Source organism: Salmo salar, chromosome ssa27 (genome assembly GCF_905237065.1).
Source record: "Salmo salar chromosome ssa27, Ssal_v3.1, whole genome shotgun sequence".
Classification (NCBI taxonomy): domain Eukaryota; kingdom Metazoa; phylum Chordata; class Actinopteri; order Salmoniformes; family Salmonidae; genus Salmo; species Salmo salar.
The window spans coordinates 27515301-27539000 of record NC_059468.1 but is presented as its reverse complement, the minus strand read 5'-3'; the positions used below and the strand labels follow the sequence as shown (position 1 = coordinate 27539000).

The 23700-nt window shown below is 42.6% G+C and overlaps 1 protein-coding gene across 10 annotated transcripts in view; it reads right to left on the bottom strand.

Annotated features, from left to right (window-relative positions):
• LOC106588837 (adhesion G protein-coupled receptor B2) overlaps positions 1–23700 on the bottom strand; it is a 512228-nt gene that overhangs the window by 93748 nt on the left and 394780 nt on the right. For all 10 annotated transcript variants that reach the window (XM_045709861.1, XM_045709852.1, XM_045709858.1 and 7 more), the window contains exon 16: positions 5997–6123. In XM_045709861.1, the coding sequence (XP_045565817.1) occupies positions 5997–6123 (127 nt within the window). The remainder of the gene's footprint in view (positions 1–5996; positions 6124–23700) is intronic.

The window sequence follows — 23700 nt, the reverse complement described above, 5'->3', positions numbered from 1 at the left end:
TCATGTCGTCAAATTTACTTACAGAAATGGCAATGTTGCCATGAGCTACAGTAGCAAGGTTTGTCAGAAATAGCTAGCAATGCTAACGTTAGTTTGCTAGAATTTCAGTGATCCCCTCAATCTTAGCTAGCTAGAGTAGCTAAAGTTATACTGCATCTAAAGTCCATCTGAAGACATAACGACAACGGCAAAAACGTCTCCTACAAATCATTTGCATCCTTTTGAAATGTCAATGTGCTTTCAAACCACAGTAATGCATTTTAGACTATATCATCCTCAGCACCCATTGAGACTGCATTGAGTAGAATGCTCAGCTGAGCATCAGTCCTAAAACAAATGTTCAAAACAGTATTGTGATGAAATGTGCAACCCTTGAATACCCTTCTCAACCTCTATCTAGTTTCCCTCTTTCTTTTTACTCCATAGTTCACCCTATTTCCGTGGCTTTTAACAAAGGAGATCAAATCCATAATGTGAATAGCTCACTACACACTATCCCTGTGAGAGTGGGACCAGAGGGAAGACAGACTAAACTCCACAATCAACTCCCATTGATACTGATTGTAGGTTTCTCTCCTCTCTTAACTCTCCCCTCCCCCTCTCCCTGGTCTCTCTCCCACTGCTCTCCTCCACCCCCTCTCCCTGGTCTCTCTCCCTCCTCTCCTCCACCCCCCCTCCCTGGTCTCTCTCCCTCCTTTCCCTCTAGTCCCCCTCTCCCTGGTCTCTCTCCCTCCTCTCCTCTCCTCCTCCCCCTCTTCCTGGTCTCTCTCCTTCCTCCCCTCCCCTTCTCTCCCCCCCCTCTCCCTGGTCTCTCTCCCTCCTCTTCTCCCCCTCCTCTCCCTGGTATCTCTCACTCCTCTCCTCCTCCAGTCTCCCTGGCCTGTCTCTCTCCTCTCCTCCTCCCCCTCTCCCTGGTCTCTCACCCTCCTCCTCCCCCATTCCCTTCTTCCCCCTCTCCCTCTCCTCCCTCCCCCACTCCCTGGTCTCTCGCCCTCCTCCTCCCCCATTCCCTTCTTCCCCCTCTCCCTCTCCTCCCTCCCCGACTGCCTGTTCTCTTGCCTCCTCTCTTCTTCTTCTCTTTCTCCCCCTTTCCCTGGTCTCTCTCCCTCTTCTCTTCCTCCTCCTCTCCTTGGTCTCTCCAGCTGTTGGAAGTAAACACGATTAACCGGCGATCCCTGGCTCCACTGTAAACTGCCTATTATGGAAGCAATGCCTCTAAATCCCTCCATCTCTCTCTCTCTCTGTCTGTCTATCCCTGCATCCCTCCCTTCATCCCTCCCTCCCTCACTCTTCTACTAAACATGGTGGTTAATCCTCCTCCCCCCTGTCCGCCTTCTCCCTGGCCCAGGATAAGCTGCTCAAGCTGGGCTGCGGATTCTAAGCTTTGCTCCAAGACCCACACCCTGCCTGGGTGTCTGGATGTGGATGTGTGTGACACTGTGTGTTTGGATGGTCCACTGCAACCACACAACAACTGAGATATGTTAAGTGAGTGAAAGAGTAATACCGATATTATTTGTAGCTACATACGTAGAGACATGCAGCCACGCAGGCAAGCATGAACAGTGCAACACACACACACAAACACACACACACACACACACACACACACACACACACACACACACACACACACACACACACACACACACACACACACACACACACACACACACACACACTTCCTCTAAATTGCTGAGTTGGGGCAGCTGATAGCAAGGTGAAAGTGTCCTCTCCATTAACCACATTAGCTGGGCAATAAACTCTACACACTGACCCCTAGCTCCAGGGCATCAGCGCTAGGCTAATGGTGTAATGGTCCTGAATGACATATCGCTAACAGCTAAGGACACATTTCATAAATGTCACCAGGCATTCTTGCCCATTCCACTAGTGACCACATGCTGGGAAAAGAGAAAAGTCAATAGTATTCTATAAAGGGATAAGGCCAGACAGCACAGAGAGCAGTCTGAGGATGATGGATCCAGCTTTTAGGTCAGGACCATTATGGATATTTCCTATCCCTAATGGGAACGGACTTTTTACTGTCCCTTTCTTTTGGAAGTGTGGGAAATAGGAACATCCTGTACGTTCAGGATCAGGCCAGCTTTGGGGTAAAAAAAACTAAACAAACTGATGGGTGAAACTAAAGTCCACCACCTCAAATCTACCAATAAAACTCTGTTGGTCTTGTGCCTGGCACCTACTACCATACCCCGTTCAAAGGCACCTACTACCATACCCCGTTCAAAGGCACCTACCACCATACCCCGTTCAAAGGCACCTACTACCATACCCCGTTCAAAGGCACCTACTACCATACCCCATTCAAAGGCACCTACTACCATACCCCGTTCAAAGGCACCTACTACCATACCCCGTTCAAAGGCACCTACAACCATACCCCGTTCAAAGGCACCTACTACCATACCCCGTTCAAAGGCACCTACTACCATACCCCGTTCAAAGGCACCTACCACCATACCCCGTTCAAAGGCACCTACAACCATACCCCGTTCAAAGGCACCTACTACCATACCCCGTTCAAAGGCACCTACTACCATACCCCGTTCAAAGGCCTCTACCACCATACCCCGTTCAAAGGCACTTCAATATTTTGTCTTGCCCATTCAACCTCTGAACGGCACACATGCACAATGCATGTCTCAATTGTCTCAAGACTTAACAATCTTTCTTTAACCTGTCTCCTCCCCTTCATCTACACTGATTGAAGAGTAGATGAAGTGGAGAAGTGTAGTTTATTTAGTAAATATTTTCGTAACTCTATTTCTTGAACTGCATTGTTGGTTAAGGGCTTGTAAGTAGGCATTTCACGGTAAGGTTTACACCTGTTGTATTCAGCGCATGTGACAAATAAAATTTGATTTGAAGTATATTTAATAAGTGGCATCAATAAAGGATCATAGCTTTCATTTGGGTTCACTTGGTCAGTCTATGTCATGGAAAAAGCAGGTAATCTTAATGTTTTGTACACTCAGTGTTATCTTATGAATAAAAGCCTCCCAGATGCGAGGGTTGCATTATACAGACAGACAGACAGACACACACACACACACACACACACACACACACACACACACACACACACACACACACACACACACACACACACACACACACACACACACACACACACACACACACACAGACACACACAGACACACACAGACACACACTGAGAGAGAGACAGAGAGAGGCAGATGCATTTGTGTGGTAAAGAATAGTGAGATCTGAGATATGCATAGCTGAATAGCAGGGCAGTTAACCCCGACGGAGACTGTAGAAAGTAAGTGCTTTTCAAATGTTATCTTCCTCACATAAAGTAACCCCTGCACACACACACACAGGAACACTTTAAGATGTCCTGATATACAATATTTGTCACTTAACCCAGGTCTCTACTCAACTCTCTCTCTCTCTCTCTCTCTCTCTCTCTCTCTCTCTCTCTCTCTCTCTCTCTCTCTCTCTCTCTCTCTCTCTCTCTCTCTCTCTCTCTCTATCTCTCTCTCTCTCAGAGGGTGTGAGTTGCGATGGCAGCAGAAAGCGAGAGAGGGACAACTAGGTGGGACAGTAAGATAGAAAAAGCAGAGAGAGAGAGACGTTAACTATTTTCACATCGTTACAACACTGTATATAGACATAATATGACATTTGAAATGTCCCTATTATTTTTCAACTTTTGGAAAATTTCACTTGCTTTGGCAATGTAAACATATGTTTCCCATGCCAATAAAGCCCTTTGAATTGAATTAGAGAGAGAGAGAGAGAGAGAAGGAGATGGGACATGGGACAGGCTGGCTAGAAGAAGAGAGCAGGTTAAAGGTCAGTGGATATTGGCGTGTTTAGCTGCTAGAGTTAGGGGTCCTAGTGGGTCCATTAGTAGTGGCACACATAAAGCAGAGGAGAGTGGCTCAATACATTAATCACCGCTAAAAGCTTGCTCTGCTCACGTCATAGCCACGGTCACAGCACAGGCACACTGCTCTATTTAGAATTATACAGCAGTTACACACGCTGGAGGCTACAGCAAGCACACACACACATGCACACAGAGACAAAAGCACACACGCGCTCACACACTCGCTCACACACTCGCTCACACACTCGCTCACACACACACACACACACACACACACACACACACACACACACACACACACACACACACACACACACACACACAAAATGCAGACACATACAGTACCCAGGCACGCCTGTGCATGTTAACACAGAAATACACAGCTGAACTCACACACCAACCAACACACACCCAAGCTGGCTTTGAGACACACCTGAACCCTACACGTCGTAGTTCATACTATAAGGAAAGTGGCTCCCAATGTCTCTAATAATGATAGCTGTTTGCTTGCCCAGCCCAACAAGGATAGAGCAGCCGTGAACTGAACCAAGATCCCATCTCTAAAGCACATTTGAGCTAATCAAAGCATTACTATAATGCACTTTTCCTTTACACCCCCTATCGTTCTACTGGTTGGCTTCTTGTGGTCTCCCCACGGTCGGACTGAACAGTGACTAAACATTGGTTAGATAATTAGCAAATGAGCTCTGTGCTGTGTTTACCGATGAGCGCAGCCCGAAAGTTCTCCCATAATCAACCAATGAGTCAACCATCCATATCTTATCTAAACAAACTAGCTTACTTATCAACCCAAAGTGTCCCGCCGTAACGCTAGAAAATCATAGGAAATCCCAGGACATAGTGTCTATAATACTGTAAGGGGTTCTTCTATATAGAAGATCATAGGAAATCCCAGGACATAGTGTCTATAATACTGTAAGGGGTTCTTCTACATAGAAGATCATAGGAAATCCCAGGAAATAGTGTCTATAATACTGTAAGGGGTTCTTTGTATAGAAGATCATAGGAAATCCCAGGAAATAGTGTCTATAATACTGTAAGGGGTTCTTCTGTATAGAAGATCATAGGAAATCCCAGGACATAGTGTCTATAATACTGTAAGGGGTTATTCTGTATAGAAGATCATAAGAAATTTCAGGACATAGTGTCTATAATACTGTAAGAGATTATTTTGTATAGAAGATCATAGGAAAGATCATAGGAAATAGTGTCTATAATACTGTAAGGGGTTCTTCTACATAGAAGATCATAGGAAAGATCATAGGAAATAGTGTCTATAATACGCTCACATACTGTAGTCTCTGTCACAAACTTCAAACTGCACACAGTTGTCACTGATTAGTTGGATATTCATTTCCCACTGAGCAAACAATTTCTGTAATTACAGCTTCCATCTAAATTCTTTTGTATTATTTTTTTGCTTTGTGGGAACTTGTTTTTTACATTGCTATTTGTCAATGAATGCAGCTGTTCATGTCAAATAGTGTTGTGTTCTACTTGTGCCCCTGGTTGTCCTGAAAGGAAAATGGTGAAACACTTCATTGTGAGGCTAAATACAAGCGCTGCTCATGCAGATAAATGAAAGTCAGATAAATGAAATTTATTTTTGCTGTGGTCTTGGGACTGCCAGCATCTTTAGTCGTATGATTTCAACAAATCCACTCTCTCAAAAACTGTTAAGGCTGGATTCCTGGCCACAGATAAAGCCTAGTCCTAGAATTAAAATCTATTCCAATGGAGATTCTCCATTACATTTTAGAAGACTGTTGGACAGATGTCACAGCTGTATTTATTTCAACTGTATTTCACAGCCGTATTTATTTCAACTGTATTTCACAGCTGTATTTATTTCAACTGTATTTCACAGTTGTATTTATTTCAACTGTGACTTATACAGTTGTTTATGTCCTATCTCAAACCTTGAGGATAGCAAGTGAATTTCATTCATCTCCCTTTCCGAGTTGACTGTTCAAATCAAAGTAACCCTAAGTCTACCTTGTACATATCCACATGCCAACACACTAACGCATTAGCTTGTTGGCTCCAATTAGCGTTAGCCCCAGTGTCATTGAGTAGAGCTGGAAATGTGACTCACCGGGTCTTTAACTTGTTGCGCTAGCACAGCGTAGGTTGAGATCCTGCTGCACAGGCATTTAGTGTGGACGGCGGCAGACGCGAGTGTTTGGCAGCCCTCTGTGTCCCAGTTCTTAGCGCCAGCTTCCCTGGAGATGGGAGAAACACGGACACACACAGTGAGTGAGACACACACACCATCACATTACAGCATACAGATGCACTCAAACAAAAAGTGAGAGAGACAGAGGGAGAGAGTGAGAGAGAGAGAGCGAGATAGAGAGTGAGAGAGAGGCTGGGTACTCATTGACCACATTGAACTGTATTGTGCTGTAGAGACCACTCTGACAGGGACAGACAGACCCCATGAACACTTAATTTCTTCTCTCCATCCTTTACCCATGTATTCATCCCTCTATCCTCCATGCCTCCATATACACTACTGCTCAAAAGTTTGGGGTCACTTAGAAATGTCCTTGTTTTCCATGAAAACATACATGAAATGAGTTGCAAAATTAATAGGAAATATAGTGAAGACATTGACAAGGTTATAAATAATGATTTTAAATTGAAATAATATTTGTGTCCTTCAAACTTTGCTTCCGTCAAAGAATCCTCCATTTGCAGCAACTACAGCCTTGCAGACCCTTGGCATTCTAGTTGTCAATTTGTTGAGGTAATCTGAAGAGATTTCACCCCATGCTTCCTGAAGCACCTCCCACAAGTTGGATTGGCTTGATGGGCACTTCTTACATACCATACGGTCAAGCTGCCCCCCCCCCAACAGCTCAACAGGGTTGAGATCCGGTGACTGTGCTGGCCACTCCTTCCAGACAGAATACCAGCTGACTGCTTCTTCCCTATATAGTTCTTGCATAGTTTGGAGCTGTGCTTTGGGTCAATATCCTGTTTCAGGAGGACATTTTCTCCAATTAAGCACCATCCAAAGGGTATGGCATGGCATTGCAAAATGGAGTGATAATCTTCCTTCTTCAAGATCCCTTTTACCCTCCCTTTTACAAATCTCCCACATTACCACCACCAAAGTACCCCCAAACCATCACATTGCCTCCACTATGCTTGACAGATGGCATCAAGCACTCCTCCAGCATCTTTTCATTTTTTCTGCATCTCACGAATGTTCTTCTTTGTGATCTGAATACCTCAAACTTAGATTAGTCTGTCCATAACACTTTTTTCCAATCTTCCTCTGTCCAGTGTCTGTGTTCTTTTGCCCATCTTAATCTTTTATTTTTCTTGGCCAGTCTAAGATATGGCTTTTTCTTTGCAACTCTGCCTAGAAGGCCAGCATCCCGGAGTCGCCTCTTCACTGTTGACGTTGAGACTGGTGTTTTGCTGGTATTATTTAATGAAGCTGCCAGTTGAGGACTTGTGAGGCGTCTGTTTCTCAAACTAGACACTCTAAAATACTTGTCCTCTTGCTCAGTTGTGCACCGGGGCCTCCCACTATTCTGATTAGAGCCAGTTTGCGCTGTTCTGTGAAGGGAGTAGTATAAAGCGTTGTATGAGATCTTCAGTTTATTAGCAATTTCTCGCATGGAATAGCCTTCATTTCTCAGAACAAGAATAAACTGATGAAGTTTCAGAGGAAAGATCTTTGTTTCTGGCCATTTTGAGCCTGTAATCGAACCCACATGCTCCAGATACTCAATTAGTCTAAAGAAGGTCAGATTTATTGCTTCTTTAATCAGGACAACAGTTTTCAGCTGTGCTAACATAATTGCAAAAGGGTTTTCTAATGATCAATTAGCCTTTCAAAATGATAAACTTGGATTAGCTGACACAACGTGCCATTGGAACACAGGAGTGATGGTTGCTGATAATGGGCCTCTGTACTCCTATGTAGATATTCCAGCTACAATAGTCATTTACATCATTAACAATGTCTACACTGTATTTCTGATCAATTTTATGTTATTTTAATGGACAAAAAATGTACTTTTCTTCCAAAAACAAGGACATTTCTAAGTGACCCCAAACTTTTGAAAGGTAGTGTATATCTCTCATTTAGTAATGAAAAGTGTGATGTGGAGGTCGATCAATGGGAACATTCACATTCTCTAATTGAACTAATGACTAGCCTTACAGCCATCGACACACACCAACCATGTGCTCTAGTCTGGCTTTACTACAAATGACTGTACACATGTCTGTTGCAGAAGTTGTTAAAGTTACAGCAGTGATATGAACCTTCAGATAAATGAGTGACACAAACTGGACTAACCACCACCCTGTCTGTGGCACTTTAACTAATGCCAGTGTGTGAACATTTATAACACTTATATGAACCTTCATACAGCTATTATAGAGTGTTGTGTATGCTCAGCCCCTGACAATAACTGAACTAATTATCAGTGCCCTCACAGGACCTGGTGTATAATTATTGACAGTTGAAACAGTGCTGAGTGTACTGTCTCTGTCAGCTATATTATAGCTGAAGAGTTCTTTTCCATCAACCCCTCTGACAGCACCACCACCAAACACTGACTGAGAGACAGAGGAGATAAACAGAACGCAGTGTACTTGTTCATAAGGGGTTGCTAATAAAGAAGTATTTTCCTAATCAACTTCTATTGTCCCCCATGAGCCCTGCGATGGTGAATGTCCTTCATATTTCTGGTTTGCAGTTGGAAAGTGAGGTAGAGACAAATCAATTTCCCTCAGCATCTTTTTGATTCAAGAAAATACTTTCCTTCTAAATTATATTTTAAAGCTGAACTAGGTCGAAGCCAACTGTGGAGAGGTCCTAGAGTTGGAAGATCCCCAGCTGTGAGAGCATGGTCTGGGGCTACATGGCATCAGTCTGCAGCCTGGTATGGGACAGATGGATAGTATGCTGTAAAAAATGGCATTCCACCTGCTAGAGGTTATAATCTGGACGTTGGCATATTCCACTGAGATTACAGTGCTCCACAGGGAGACACATTGCATGCGCAGAATACACGCGTGCACACACACACAAACACACGCACACACACACCCGCACACATACACACACATTGCTGGTTTTGTCTCTCCAGTGAGAGGGGCCCAGATTGACATATAATCAGTGATTATCAGTGGTTGCCAGTCTGATTTTGGATAGGCAGTGTGTGTGTCTGCCTATTGTACAACAATGCCATAGACAGAAGGGGGATGAATGAGCCATGACCCATCATGTGGGACATATCATAGTAGACACATGTTGTAGGTACACATGGGAAGCTATTCGGTAGTGTGCCTGCGTGTGTGTGCCTGCGTGTGCCCCCGAGCGCCTTAAATGAACAGACCCAAAACGTACAATTATGCCTAGCAGCGCTTTGAGAGGTAACAGTCTACCAGGAACACTAATCAATCTGTGGAGTTGAGAATAACATTGATCTAGGTGGAATCTTCCAGTAAGAACAGACCTAGAACCAGCTTACATTTCCCAAGTCCAAACTTCAACCCAATATGTGTGATGCTAAACTGACCTTAGCTGTGTCTAAAGGGAAACTTCCCCCTACTCCACTTTCATAATGCAAATCAACAGACGAATTACCACATTCAACTTGTTAACTCACTCTCTGTCTGCCATGTGCCATGTTAACTCCTACAAACTCTCACAGTCTCACGTGAGACGTTTATCTATGTTTCTCAAATGTCAAATTCTGGAAGTTGTTCCAAACATTACATTTCGAAGTGTTTAAGTTTAAGTTTAGGCATTAAGTCTGAATTTTTAAGGATAGGGTTAAGGTTACAGTAGAAATTAACTCTGAATGGTTAAGGCACAGTGGATCTGGGCCGATTCCGGCTGAGAGTCGGGGAACACGGCTGAGAATCAGACTCGTCCGAGTATTACTTATGGCTAGGATGTGGGGATTGAGCTCGGGCTGATTCCGGTGTGAGTTATCTGGCCCAAATGTATTACTTGGGGCTCGGGCCGATTGGGGCTACTCTCTGGCAGACGATTACACGGGCTGCTTTATTTAATGAACATTTCATTATTTATTTATTTTTACATATTTTTTAATTGTTTCTGTGATCAAAAAATAACATTTAAATGAAATTATTGAAGAGTCCTGTTTAAGTAGTATTTTAGTATTTTGATACTTTGTGCAAGGCAATTGATAAGCATTAAAAACTATACTGTGCCACTTGGGGCCTCCCGAGCACAGTGGTTTAAGACACTTCTACAGATGCTAGTTCGATGCCCGTGCTGGCGCTGCGACTGGGAGACCCATGAGGCGACGCACAATTGGCCCAGCGTCATCCGGATTAGGGGAGAGTTTGGCCGGCCGGGATGTCCTTGTCCCATCGCGCAGTAGCGACTCCTGTGGCGGGCTAGGCGCATGCATGCTGACACGGTCATCAGGTGTGCGGTGTTTCCTCTGACACATTGGCTCGGTTGTGTTTCGGGGGACGCACGGCTCTTGACCTTCGCCTTTCCCGAGGCCGTACGGGAGTTGCAGCGATGGGACAAGACAATTGGATATGACGAAAAGGGGGGTAATTTGTATGTATAATAGTCATATTTAAAATTACTAAATCGGGTACATTTTTATACATTTATTTAAATTTGCATCGGGCCGCTTCTGGGGGGATTCTGGTAAGATGCCAGCAAAGTCGGCTGAATTCCAGTTGACGGAAACGGCCTGATGTACTTGGGCTGATTTTGGGCAGTCATTCATTTTGATTCCGGGCCGAGTCCGACACCCGATTCTGGGCCGCTTCTGGGCTGATTCCTCATTGCTAGCTGGGGGGTTAAGGTTTGGGACAGGCTTAAAATAAAAATATCCAAACCAACTTTCTATCACTGGATTTAAACATACAAACTTTGGAATCCGAGGCAGATGCTTACGCCCATCTGCCACAACACCTTAATAAAACCGAAAACTACTTGAAGCTAACAGTGCTCACGGTTGCCTCTAGTGGCTGGTTTCCACGTCATCTCCCGATGTCCTCAGACATGGATTGACGTTGAATACTGACTTGTATTACGGGTGACCGGGCTGAGCTGACTCATACTGATTACACACACACACACACACACACACACACACACACACACACACACACACACACACACACACACACACACACACACACACACAGTCCTGTACAGCTAACCTTGTGGGGAAACACAATTCAGTCCCATTCAAAACCCTATTTTCCCTAACGCCTAACCCTAAACTTAACCCTAACCAGTACTCTTACCCTAAACCTAACCCAAAAACCTAACCGTTACCATAACCATAAACCTAACCCTAGCTCCTAACTCTAACCCTTAACGTAATTCTAACCATAACACTAATCCTAACCTTAACCCTAAACCCCCTAGAAATAGCATTTGACCGCGTGGGGACTAACAAAAATGTCCCCAGTTGGTCAAATGTTGTTTGTTTACTTCTGGTCTCCACAAGAATGGTTAAACAAGTCCACACACACACATATACACACACCCTTCAACATGAACTAAAAACAGAGATGTGTTCACTCATTCATACAAGCCAGAATATCAGTATATATCGAGCCATATGGGCCTTATCAGTCTACATGCATAAATAATTATTAGGACAGATGGAGAGAAATGTGTCTTGCTGGGTTATGCATGGTGTCCCAATTCTTACTTGGTTGAGCTTATCACACGCACACATGCACAGATATGAACATATAAACACACATACGCACACTAGCACACACACTTGCCCATAAGCAAATCATGTAATACTCTGTGTAACAAAACAGGTTCATGTGTGTGTGTGTAAGTCTGTGTGTCTGTGTGTTGTCTGCTGGCTCACAGTGTGGTGTCTGCAGGATAAAACAGAGGAACACTAAGTGATCCCTATTTGGAGAGGAAAGCACAAAATGACTTCAGGAGTAAAACCTCAGGAGCAAAATTCAGGAGTAAATTCAGGAGTAAAAATGTGATTAACAAATCGCATAATAAGTTGCATGGATTAATTCCGTGTTCAATAACAGTGGTTAACAGTTAACAGCCGTGTGGCTCAGTTGGTAGAGCATGGTGTTTGCAACGCCAGGGTTGTGGGTTCAATTCCCACGGGGGACCAGTACGGAGATTTTTTGTTGTTGTTGAAATGTATGCATTCACTACTGTAAGTTGCTCTGGATAAGAATGTCTGCTAAATGACTTAAATGTAAAATGAATGACCACCCCATCTCTGTACCCCACACATACCATTATCTGTATGGTCCCTCAATTGAGTAGTGCATTTTAAGTACAGATTCAACCACAAAGATCACAGAGGTTTTTCAACACTTCTAAAAAAAGGGCACCGATTGGTAGATGTTTAAAAATAAAAAGTGCAGACGCTGAATATCCCTTTCAGCATGGATAAGTTATTAATTAGGCTTTGGATGGTGTATCAATATACCCAGTCACTACAAATATACTGCCGTCCTTCCTAACTCAGTTGCTGGAGAGGAAGGAAGCTGCTCAGGGATTTCTCCATGAGGCCAATGGTGATTTTAAAACAGTTACAGAGTTTAATGATTATGAAATGAGAAAACTGACATAAATGACAGAGTGAAAAAAAGGAAGCCTGTATAGAATAAAAACATTCCAAAACATGCATCCTGTTTGCAACAAGGCACTTAAGAAATGTGGCATATAAATTCACCTTTGGTCATGAATACAAAGCGTTAGGTTTGAGGAAAATCCAACACAACACATTACTGTGTACCGCTCTTCATATTTTCAAGCATGGTGGTGGCTGCATCCTGTTATGGGAATGCTTGTCATCGGCAAAGACTCTGGAGTTTTCTCAGGATAAAAACAGCTATAAGTTCAGGCAACATCCTAGAGGAAAACTTGGTTCAGTCTGCTTTCCAACAGACACTGGAAGACAAATTCACCTTTCAGCAAGACAATAACCAAAAAGGCCAAATCTACACAGGCGTTGCTTTCCAAGATGACATTGAATGTTCCTGAGCGGCCAAATTACAGTTTGAAAATCGCTTGAAAATCTATGGCAAAACTTGAAAATAGCTGTCTAGCAATGATCAACAATCAACTTGACAGAGCTTGAAGAATTTTACAAATAGTAATATGCAAATATTGTACAATCCAGGTGTGCCAAGATCAGAGACTTACCCAGAAAGACTCACAGGTGCTGCTATAAAGTATTAACCCAGGCGTGTAATACTTACTGTATGTAAATTAGATATTTTTGTATTAAAGTTTTTCAAAATTTGCAAATATTTTGAATAACCTGTTTCCACTTTGTCATTATAAGTTATTGTGTGTAAATGAGTGAGAGAGAAAAAATTTAATACAGTATATAAAATAAGTAAATAGAATACAGTATATAGGATAAAGTATACATGATAAAGTATATAGGATATATGATATAGGATTTAGAATATAGGCTATAGAATATAAGATGTAGGATATAGTATAGGATATAGCATACATGATATAGGATACAGGATATAGGATACTTAATACATTATATAGGATATAGCATATAGGATATGGAATATAAGATATAAGATATATGATAAACTATACAGGATATAGGATGTAGGATACATAATATAAGATATGTGATATAGGATACAGTATATGGGATATAAGATACAGTATATAGGACACAGTATATAGGATATGGGATACACTACATAGGGTATAGGATACAGGAAATAGGGTATAGGATACAGGATGTAGGGTATAGGATACAGTATATAGGGTATAGGACACAGTATATAGGGTATAGGATATAGTATATAGGATATAGGATACATGATATAGGGTATAGGATAAAGGGCATAGGATACATGATATAGGGTATAGGATACATGATATAGGGTATAGTATAAAGAATATATGGTATAGGATACAGTATATAGGGTACAGAATGCAGGGTATAGGATATATGATACAGCATATAGGATACATTATATAGGATATAGGATACAGTATATAGGATATAGGATGTAGGATACATAATATAAGATATGTGATATAGGATACAGTATATAGGATATAAGATACAGTATATAGGACACAGTATATAGGATATGGGATACACTACATAGGGTATAGGATACAGGAAATAGGGTATAGGATACAGGATGTAGGGTATAGGATACAGTATATAGGGTATAGGACACAGTATATAGGGTATAGGATATAGTATATAGGATATAGGATACATGATATAGGGTATAGGATAAAGGGCATAGGATACATGATATAGGGTATAGGATACATGATATAGGGTATAGTATAAAGAATATATGGTATAGGATACAGTATATAGGGTACAGAATGCAGGGTATAGGATATATGATACAGCATATAGGATACATTATATAGGATATAGGATACAGTATATAGGATATATGATACAGTATATATGATACAGTATGTATGATACAGGATATACAGTAGGATACAGTGTAAAGGATACAATACATAGGATATATGATACAGTATAGGGCATACAGGATATACAGTAGGATACAGTGTAAAGGATACTGTATATAGGATATATGATACAGTATATAGGGTATAGAATACAGTATATAGGATACAGTATATATGATATAGGATGTAGGGTATAGGATACAGGACATAGGATACAGTATATAGGATATATAATACAGTATATTGGATATATGGTATATGATACAGGATATATGATACAGTATTTAGGATAAATGATACAGTATATATGGTATAGGATACAGGATATAGGGTATAGGGTAACGTCAGGATGGCAGAGAGGTTAAGAAGGAGAGAGAGGAGTGGAGTGAGGTAGATCTGGGGAGTTGAGGGAGGAGGAGAGAGGCATTAGGGAAGGAGTGGAGTGAGGTACATCTAGGGAGTTGAGAGAGAAAGAAAGAGGAAGAGTAAAGGGAGAGGTAGCGATAACTCAAAGATAACTAGATTTACGTAAACCATGCTTTGATGTGCTGTCTGTCAGTGTTTCATCCTTATAACACTTGGTATGGGATTGGTATAAAAGGAGGGGATGTTGTGTGCTCTGTATGTCTTCCCTGTCAGTCTGGAGGAGAGTTTGGGGGATGTGACTAAGCATGACATTAAGTCACTGAAACAAATCTTCTGATGACACAAATCGCCTTGCGTCACTCCGCTTTCAGCAAGCCACGCTAGCTACCTAAACACAGGGAAAGCACACACACACACAGGCCGACAGACAGACACACAAACACACACTCAGACAGGCATTTAACATGGAACAAGCTTTCGACATGTGGCGTCTCCTAAACATGCATGTTAGCATGAGTGTGTGATTCTGAGTGTGTGTGTGTGTGATTCTGAGCGTGTGTGTATGTGATTCTGAGCGTGCGTGTGTGATTCTGAGCGTGTGTGTGTGTGATTCTGAGTGTGTGTATATGTGTGATTCTGAGCGTGTGTGTGTGTGATTCTGAGCGTGTGTGTGTGTGATTCTGAGCGTGTGTGTATGTGTGATTCTGAGCGTGTGTGTATGTGATTCTGAGCGTGTATGTGTGTGATTCTGAGCATGTGTGTGTGTGTGAGATTCTGAGCGTGTGTGTGTATGATTCTGAGCGTGTGTGTATGTGATTCTGAGCGTGTGTGTATGTGATTCTGAGCGTGTGTGTATGTGATTCTGAGCGTGTGTGTATGTGATTCTGAGCGTGTGTGTATGTGATTCTGAGCATGTGTGTATGTGATTCTGAACGTGTGTGTATGTGATTCTGAGCGTGTGTGTATGTGATTCTGAGCGTGTGTGTACGTGATTCTGAGCATGTGTTTGTGTGATTCTGAGCATGTGTGTATGTGATTCTGAGCATGTGTGTATGTGATTCTGAACGTGTGTGTATGTGATTCTGAGCGTGTGTGTATGTGATTCTGAGCGTGTGTGTACGTGATTCTGAGCATGTGTTTGTGTGATTCTGAGCATGTGTGTATGTGATTCTGAGCATGTGTGTGTGTGATTCTGAGCGTGTGTGTGTGATTCTGTGCGTGTGTGTGTGTGTGATTCTGAGCGCGTGTGTGTGTGATTCTGAGCGTGTGTGTACGTGATTCTGAGCATGTGTGTGTGTGATTCTGAGTGTGTGTGATTCTGAGCGTGTGTGTATGTGATTCTGAGCGTGTGTGTATGTGATTCTGAGCATGTGTGAACATGTACAGTGTGCGCTTATGTCTGACCTATATATGGCTGCAACACAGCTGGTCAGAACCCATGCAGACCACAACATGTGAACTATCACTCTCAGTCACATAGCTTCATTTATGAGCAAATTAAATGAAGCCGAATACAACAGGTGTGCACCTTACAGTGAATTGCTTACTTACAAGCCCTTAACCGACAATGCAGTTTTAATAAAATTAAGTGTTAAGTAAAAAATAGATAAGTATAAAATAAAAACAACAAATAATTAAAGAGCAGCAGTAAAATAACAGTAGCGAGGCTATTTACAGGGGGTACCGGTACAGAGTCAATGTGCGGGAGCACAGGTTAGTTGAGGTAATTGAGGTAACATGATTATGCATAGATAATAATCAGGGAGTAGCAGCAGCGTAAAAGAGGGGGTGGGGGGACGACGACAATGTAAATAGTCTGGGTAGCCATTTCATTAGCTGTTCAGGAGTCTTATGGCTTGGGGGTAGAAGCTGTTAAGAAGCATTTTGGACCTAGACTTGGCGCTCCGGTACCGCTTGCCGTGCGGTGGCAGAGAGAACAGTCTATGACTAGGGTGGCTGGAGTCTTTGACACTTTTTAAGCCTTCCTCTGACGCCTCCTGGCATTCCTCTGGCACCTTCTCTTGGCCCCAGTGATGTACCTGGCAGTATGTTTGGCCCCAGTGATGTACTTGGCAGTAAGCACTACCCTCTGTAGTGCCTTGCGGTCGGAGGCCGAGCAGTTGCCATACCAGGCAGTGATGCAACCAGTCAGGATGCTCTCGATGGTGCAGCTGTATAACTTTTTGAGGATCCGAGGACCCATGCAAAATCTTTTCAGTCTCCTGAGGGGGAATAGGCTTTGTCGTACCCTTTTAACGACTGTCTTGGTGTCTTTGGACCATGATGGTTTGTTGGTGATGTGGACGCCAAGGAACTTGAAGCTCTCAACCTGCTCCATTACAGCCCCGTCGATGAGAATGGGTGTGTGCTCGGTCCTCGTTTTCCTGTAGTCCACAATCATCTCCTCTGTCTTGATCACGTTGACGGAGAGGTTGTTGTCCTGGCACCACACAGCCAGGTCTCTGCCCTCCTCCCTATAGGCTTTATCATCATTGCTGGTGATCAGGCCTACTGTTGTGTTGTCGGCAAACTTAATAATGGTATTGGAGTCATGCCTGGCCATGCAGCAATGGGTGAACATGGAGTACAGGAGGGGACTGAGCACGCACCCTTGTGGAGCCAACGTGTTGAGGATCAGCATGGCAGATTTGTTGTTACCTACCCTTACCACCAGGGGGTGGCCCGTCAGGAATTTCATGATCCAGTTGCAGAGGGAGATGTTAAGTTCCAGGGTCCTTATCTTAGTGATGAGCTTTGAGGGCACTTTGGTGTTGAACGCTGAGCTGTAGTCAATGAATAGCATTCTCACATAGGTGTTCCTTTGGTTCAGGTGGGAAAGGGCAGTGTGGAATGCAACAGAGATTGCATCATCTGTGGATCTGTTGGTGCGGTATGCAAATTGGAGCGGGTCTAGAGTTTTTGCAATAATGGTGTTGATGTGAGCCATGACCAGCCTTTCAAAGCACTTCATGGATACAGATGTGAGTGCTACGGGTCGCTAGTCATTTAGGCAGATTACCTTAGTGTTCTTTGGCACAGGGACTATACTATGGTGGTCTGCTTAAAACATGTTGGTATTACAGACTAAGTCAGGAACAGGTTGAAAATGTCAGTGAAGACACTTGCCAGTTGGTCAGGGCATTCTCGGAGTACACGTCCTGGTAAGCCGTCTGGCACTGCGGCCTTGTGAATGTTTACCTGTTTAAAGGTCTTACTTACATCGGTTACGGAGAGCGTGATCACACAGTCGTCCGGAACAGCTGATGCTATCATGCATACTTCAGTGTTGCCAGCCTCGAAGCAAGCACAGAAGTAATTTAGCTCGTCTGGTAGGCTCGTGTCACTGGGCAGCTCGCAGCCGTTCTTCCCTTTGTAGTCTGTAATAGTTTGCAAGCCCTGCCACATCTGACGAGCGTCGGAGCTGGTGTAGTACAATTCAATCTTAGTCATGTATTGGTGCTTTGCCTTTTTGATGGTTCGTCGGAGGGAATAGCAGGATTTCTTATAAGCGTCCGGGCTAGAGTCCCGCTCCTTAAAAGCGGCAGTTCTACCCTTTAGCTCAGTGCAGATGTTGCCTGTAATCCATGGATTCTGGTTGGGGTATGTACGTACGGCACTGTGGGGACGACGTCACCGATGCACGTATTGATGAAGCCAGTGACTGATGTGGTGTACTCCTCAATGCCACCGGAAGAATCTCGGAACATATTCTAGTCTGTGGTCGCAAAACAATCCTGTAGCTTAGCATCTGCGTTATCTGACCACTTCTTTATTGACCGAGTGACTGGTGCTTCCTGCTTTAGTTTTTGCTTGTAAGCAGGAATCAGGAGGATAGAATCATGGTCAGATTTTCCAAATGGAGGACGAGGGAGAGTTTTGTACGGGTCTCTGTTCCTGGAGTAAAGGTGGTCTAGACTTTTTTTCCTCTGGTTGCACATTTAAGATGTTAGTAGAAGTTAGGTAGAACGGATTTAAGTTTACCTGCATTAAAGTCCTCGGCCACTAGGAGATGAATTAACGTTTTCCTGTTTTCTTATGGGCTTATACAGCTCATTGAGTGTGGTCTTAGTACCATTATCGGTTTGTGGTGGTAAATAGACAGCTACGAAAAATATAGATGAAAACTCTCTTGGTAAATAGTGTGGTCTACAGCTTCTCATGACTTACTCTACCTCAGTCGAGAAAAACCTTGAGACTTCCTTAATATTAGATTTCGTGCACCAGCTGTTGTTTACAAATGTACACAGACCACCACACCCTGTCTTACCGGAGGTAGCTCTTCTATCTTACCGATGCAGCTTAAACCCGCCAGCAGTATTTTATCCATGTTGTCGTTCAGCCACGACTCGGTGAAACATAAGATATCCCATTGTTAGGATATTCGTGATCGTAGCTCGTCTATTTTGTTATCCAATGATTGTACATTGGCTAATAGGATTGATTGTAGAGGCAGATTACCCACTTGCCGTCGGTTCCTTACAAGACACCCCAACCGAGGTCCCCGATATATCTGTCTCTTTCTAATGCGAATGACGGGGATTTGGACCGTGTTGGTTGTCTGAAGTAAATCCTTCGTAAAATCTTTGTTTAGTATGAGGTGATCAATCTAATATATCTTATATCTAATTTCCATATAGTGTTTTTAAAGGTAAAAGGATATGAAGGGTATCGGGTGCCTGGATGTTTTTTTTAAGGTTTGACTTATTCATTCTCTGTACAAAACAGAAGATCCCACTAAATACATTTTTATCGGTGTGTCAACACAGGTGGAGAGAGATAAAGGTAAGATTGAAGTTGCCTTGTGATCCCTTTGCCTGACTCTGGGGTCTGATTTATGGAGCTCCAGATTGAGATGGAGGATTAGAACCAGATTAGTTCATCAAAGAGACCAGGAAGTAACACATCTGATCAATGCTCCGAATGGCCTATCCATTTCCTGTGAAGAGCCCCATTGGCTCCCAGTGACAATACACTTCCTCAATAATTTTGAGATTCATAACTAACATTATCATAACTTTCATAACATAACTAACATTTTAGCACTTGTGGCACAAATCCAACGCAATCCAATGGTACCTTTATTAGCTTGTTTGTGCTGTCCAAATCATCCTAGACTATGTAAAAATGTATTGTGTAACTCAGTTAGGTTACTTATAGATGACTTGACCATGAAACGTGAACATGTTAATACAGTTACCACTGACTTGCATTGGATTTGTGCCATAAATGCCCACAAATTTGCATTTAAAAGAGTGGCCAGGTAAACAAAACCGAAATCTTAAGGTTACGCATTAACTCCGAATGGTTATGATAAGGGTTAAGGTTTGGGATAGGCTTAAAACCAAAATATCAAAAACCACTTTCAATCGCTAGATTCAAACATGTAACCTTATGAATCAAAGGCAGATGCTTACGCCCATCTGCCAGCCACGCCCACAACGCCCTAGCAAAACTGAAACCAACTTGAAGGTAAGAGCGCTCCCTGTTGCCCCTAGTGGACGGTTTCCTTGTCATCTACCGACGTCATCACACATGGATGGATGTCGAATACTGACTTGTTTCACGGGTGACTTGCCTGCTCTCCTACATCTCGTGCAGGAGTGCTTTGTCACCACAACCTCCTGCCCCTGGCCTTTGGTCCCTGGCCGATCTAGGCTAATTGCTTACTCCTAAGCCTCTTTAGAGGGATTAACTATCTGCCTGGTGTGCTAGCTAGCCTAGAGAAGAGCAAAGGAACACTGGTTACCATCAGATGCATAGACTTTGGCAACCTATACTCCATGTTGGCACCAAAGTATCCATGGCAACAACTCATTTGGATTCTAACTAGATTTAAACTTTTGTACGAACATGATACAATTTAACATCCCTTTGAGCATGGTGAAGTTGTTAATTACACATTGGATGGTGTATCAATACACCCAGTCACTACAAAGATACAGCCATTCTTCCTAACTCGGTTGCCGAAGAGGAAGGAAGCCGCTCAGGGATTTCACCATGAGACTAACGGTGGCTTTAAAACAGTTACAGAGTTTAATATCTGTGATAGGAGAAAACTGAGGTTGGATCAACAACATTGTAGTTACTCCAAAATACTAACCTAATTGACAGAGTGAAAAGAACAAAGCCTGTACAGAATATAAATATTCCCAAAAATACACCCTGTTTGCCACAAGGCACAAAACAATTTGGCAAAGCAATTCCTTTTTTTATCCTGAATACAAAGTGTTGTGTTTGCGGCAAATCCAATACAACACATTACTGAATACCACTCTCCATATTTATAAGCATAGTGGTGGCTGCATCATGTTATGGGTATGCTTGTAATTGTTAGGGCTGGTGCGTTTTTCAGGTTAAAACATACATGGAATGGAGCTAAGCACATGCAAAATCCTAAAGGAAAAACTGGTTCAGTCTGCTTTCCACCAAACACTGGGAGATTAATTCACCTTTCAGCAGGACAATAACTGAAAATACAAGGCCAAATCTACACTGGAGCTGCTTACCAAGAAGACATTGAATGTTCCTGAGAGGAATGTTACAGTTTTTTTTCAATTTAAATCTACTTGAAAATCTTGCAAAATCCAGGTGTGGAAAGCTCTTAGAGACTTACCCAGAATAACTCTCCCTGTCAATAACACATATGCCCTCACAAGAGATAAGACAACTACATGTAATGCAATAAAATAGGTCTATAAGTGCTGTAACTCACCTCTTTAGCGCCTAAACTATGGGTCCATCGATGCAGGTATATCCCAAACTATGTCAGTGATGACTGTAGCACGTATCTACAATTCTGTACTAGTAACCTACACTCTAGCTGCCAATCCTGTGGACCATACTGTCACATAGTGTGGCTAGAATCTAAACCTACACCATGCTTGCAAGCTGTTGCATGGAGCAGGTCTATTTTAAAGTCTGCACCCAGCAATGTCCAGCCCTCATTCAAACTAAATAGATGAGGTAATTCTGACTCTAGCCTAAACTCAAGCTGTCCATAGACACAGTACAAAGGAAACTAAAGTCTACACTGGCTTATACTGTTCTGTAATGTATGACAGTGCTAAGCTAAAGTCTATGCAGGAGCAGAGTTTGTGTGAGTAGCGTCTGTAGGCTAAAGTCAGTCATGCTGTGGAGAGCTGTTTGACAGAGCGGCAGCTCCCTGATCCCTTCTGCTCTGTCAGACGGAAAAGTGGAGCAGCAGTCACACATCCCACCCTGCCTCTCCTCCCCTTTCATCCCTCGCTCCCATGCTTCGATGCCCCCTCCCTCTACCTAACACTTCCGCTGGCCATGTGCCAGAAAGAGGAAGAGGAGGAGAAGGAAGTGGAGGAGGAAATGGAGATCTATTTCCACTTCAGGTATATACTGCCAATAGGGGGCTTAAGGAAGAGGAGTGTAACAAAGCTTATTTTAACACACACACGCACCCATGCGCGAATGCAGGCAATTGCATACACACACACGCACACACGCATTCTCACACACACACACACACACACACACTTGCATTCTGCACAAAAATAATTGCTGAAACTCCAAAACAAGTTTCAGAGTCTTGGTTTGTTTGTAGCTCAACTTTCCATGTCATCAAAACAGCATCAAATGGACTAGATTGTCATAGGGTTAGGGGAAAAGAGCAAGTCTTTGTTCATAATTATGTTTTTTTTTACTAGTAAACAACCTTCTATTTACTGTCACTGCCATGGAGAAAATGAAAAAACTTTCTTTGAGCCCTTACATACATTGCAAAGGTTACATTTGATGTAATGAAAATGGCATTTGACTTCAAACTGGCTGTCTAGCAATGATCAACAACCAACTTGAGAGCTAGAAGATTTTGAAAAAGAATAATGTGCAAATATTGTATAATCCAGGTGTGCAAAACTCTTAGACTTACCCAGAAAGACTCACAGCTGTAATCGCTGCCAAAGTTGATTCTAACATGTATTTACTCAGGGGTTTGAATACTTATGTAATCAAGATAATACAGTATTAGTTCTTTATTAAATATGAAGTGTGGTACTCAGTCCTTGCTGATGACAAGCATACCCATAACATGATGCAGCCACTACCATGTTCATTTATTTTACAAATTGTTTGCAGTTTTACTTTAGTGCCTGGCTGCAAACAGAATGCATGTTTTGGAATATTCTTATTCTGTACAAGCTTCCTTCTTTGTACTAAGCTAACATGTGGTATTGTTTTAAGACAATCATAAGATTTAGCTATTTGATACAGAATTTTAGGACCCCTTTAGGTATGAAAAAGAAATAAAAAAAAGAATAATATTTGATGAAATATTGAATTTGGCCTTTAGTACTATAGCCCATAGAAACACATTGAATAACACATTCATAAATGTAAAAAAAGACAATCAAAATATAAATCACAAGAAATAAGGGTTTGAAGAGTCTGTCTTATGTCTAGAAGATATAACAAATCTCAGTAAATATGTATTTTTTGGGGACATATTTAAGCCCTTCTGTCACGACTTCCGCCGAAGTCGGTCCCTCTCCTTGTTCGGGCGGTCAATATCACCGGCCTTCTAGCCGTCGCCGAACCACTTTTCATTTTCCATTTGTTTTGTCTTTGTTTTACACACCTGGTTTCAATTCCCCAATTACTTGTTCATTATTTAACCCTCTCTTCCCCCATGGTTTTTTGTGAGTGATTGTTTGTATGTATACGATCCGTTATTGTCGGCTAGTTTATTGTGTTGTATTTATTGATTCCTTGAGTAAATTATGTTCCTTACTCATTTCTGCTGACCTGCGCTTGACTCCTCCACACCAGCTATATACAGGACGATTACAGAATCACTCATCTGAAACGAATGGAGTCAGCAGGAGCAGACGCCTTCCCTGTGGCGGTAGAAGAGTGCATCCAGCAGCACGTGACCATGTTGCAACGTCTTGGCACCGCCATGGATCGCGTGCTGCAGACGATGAATCATTGGGAGAGAGGAGGAGGATTTCCAGCGCCTCCACCA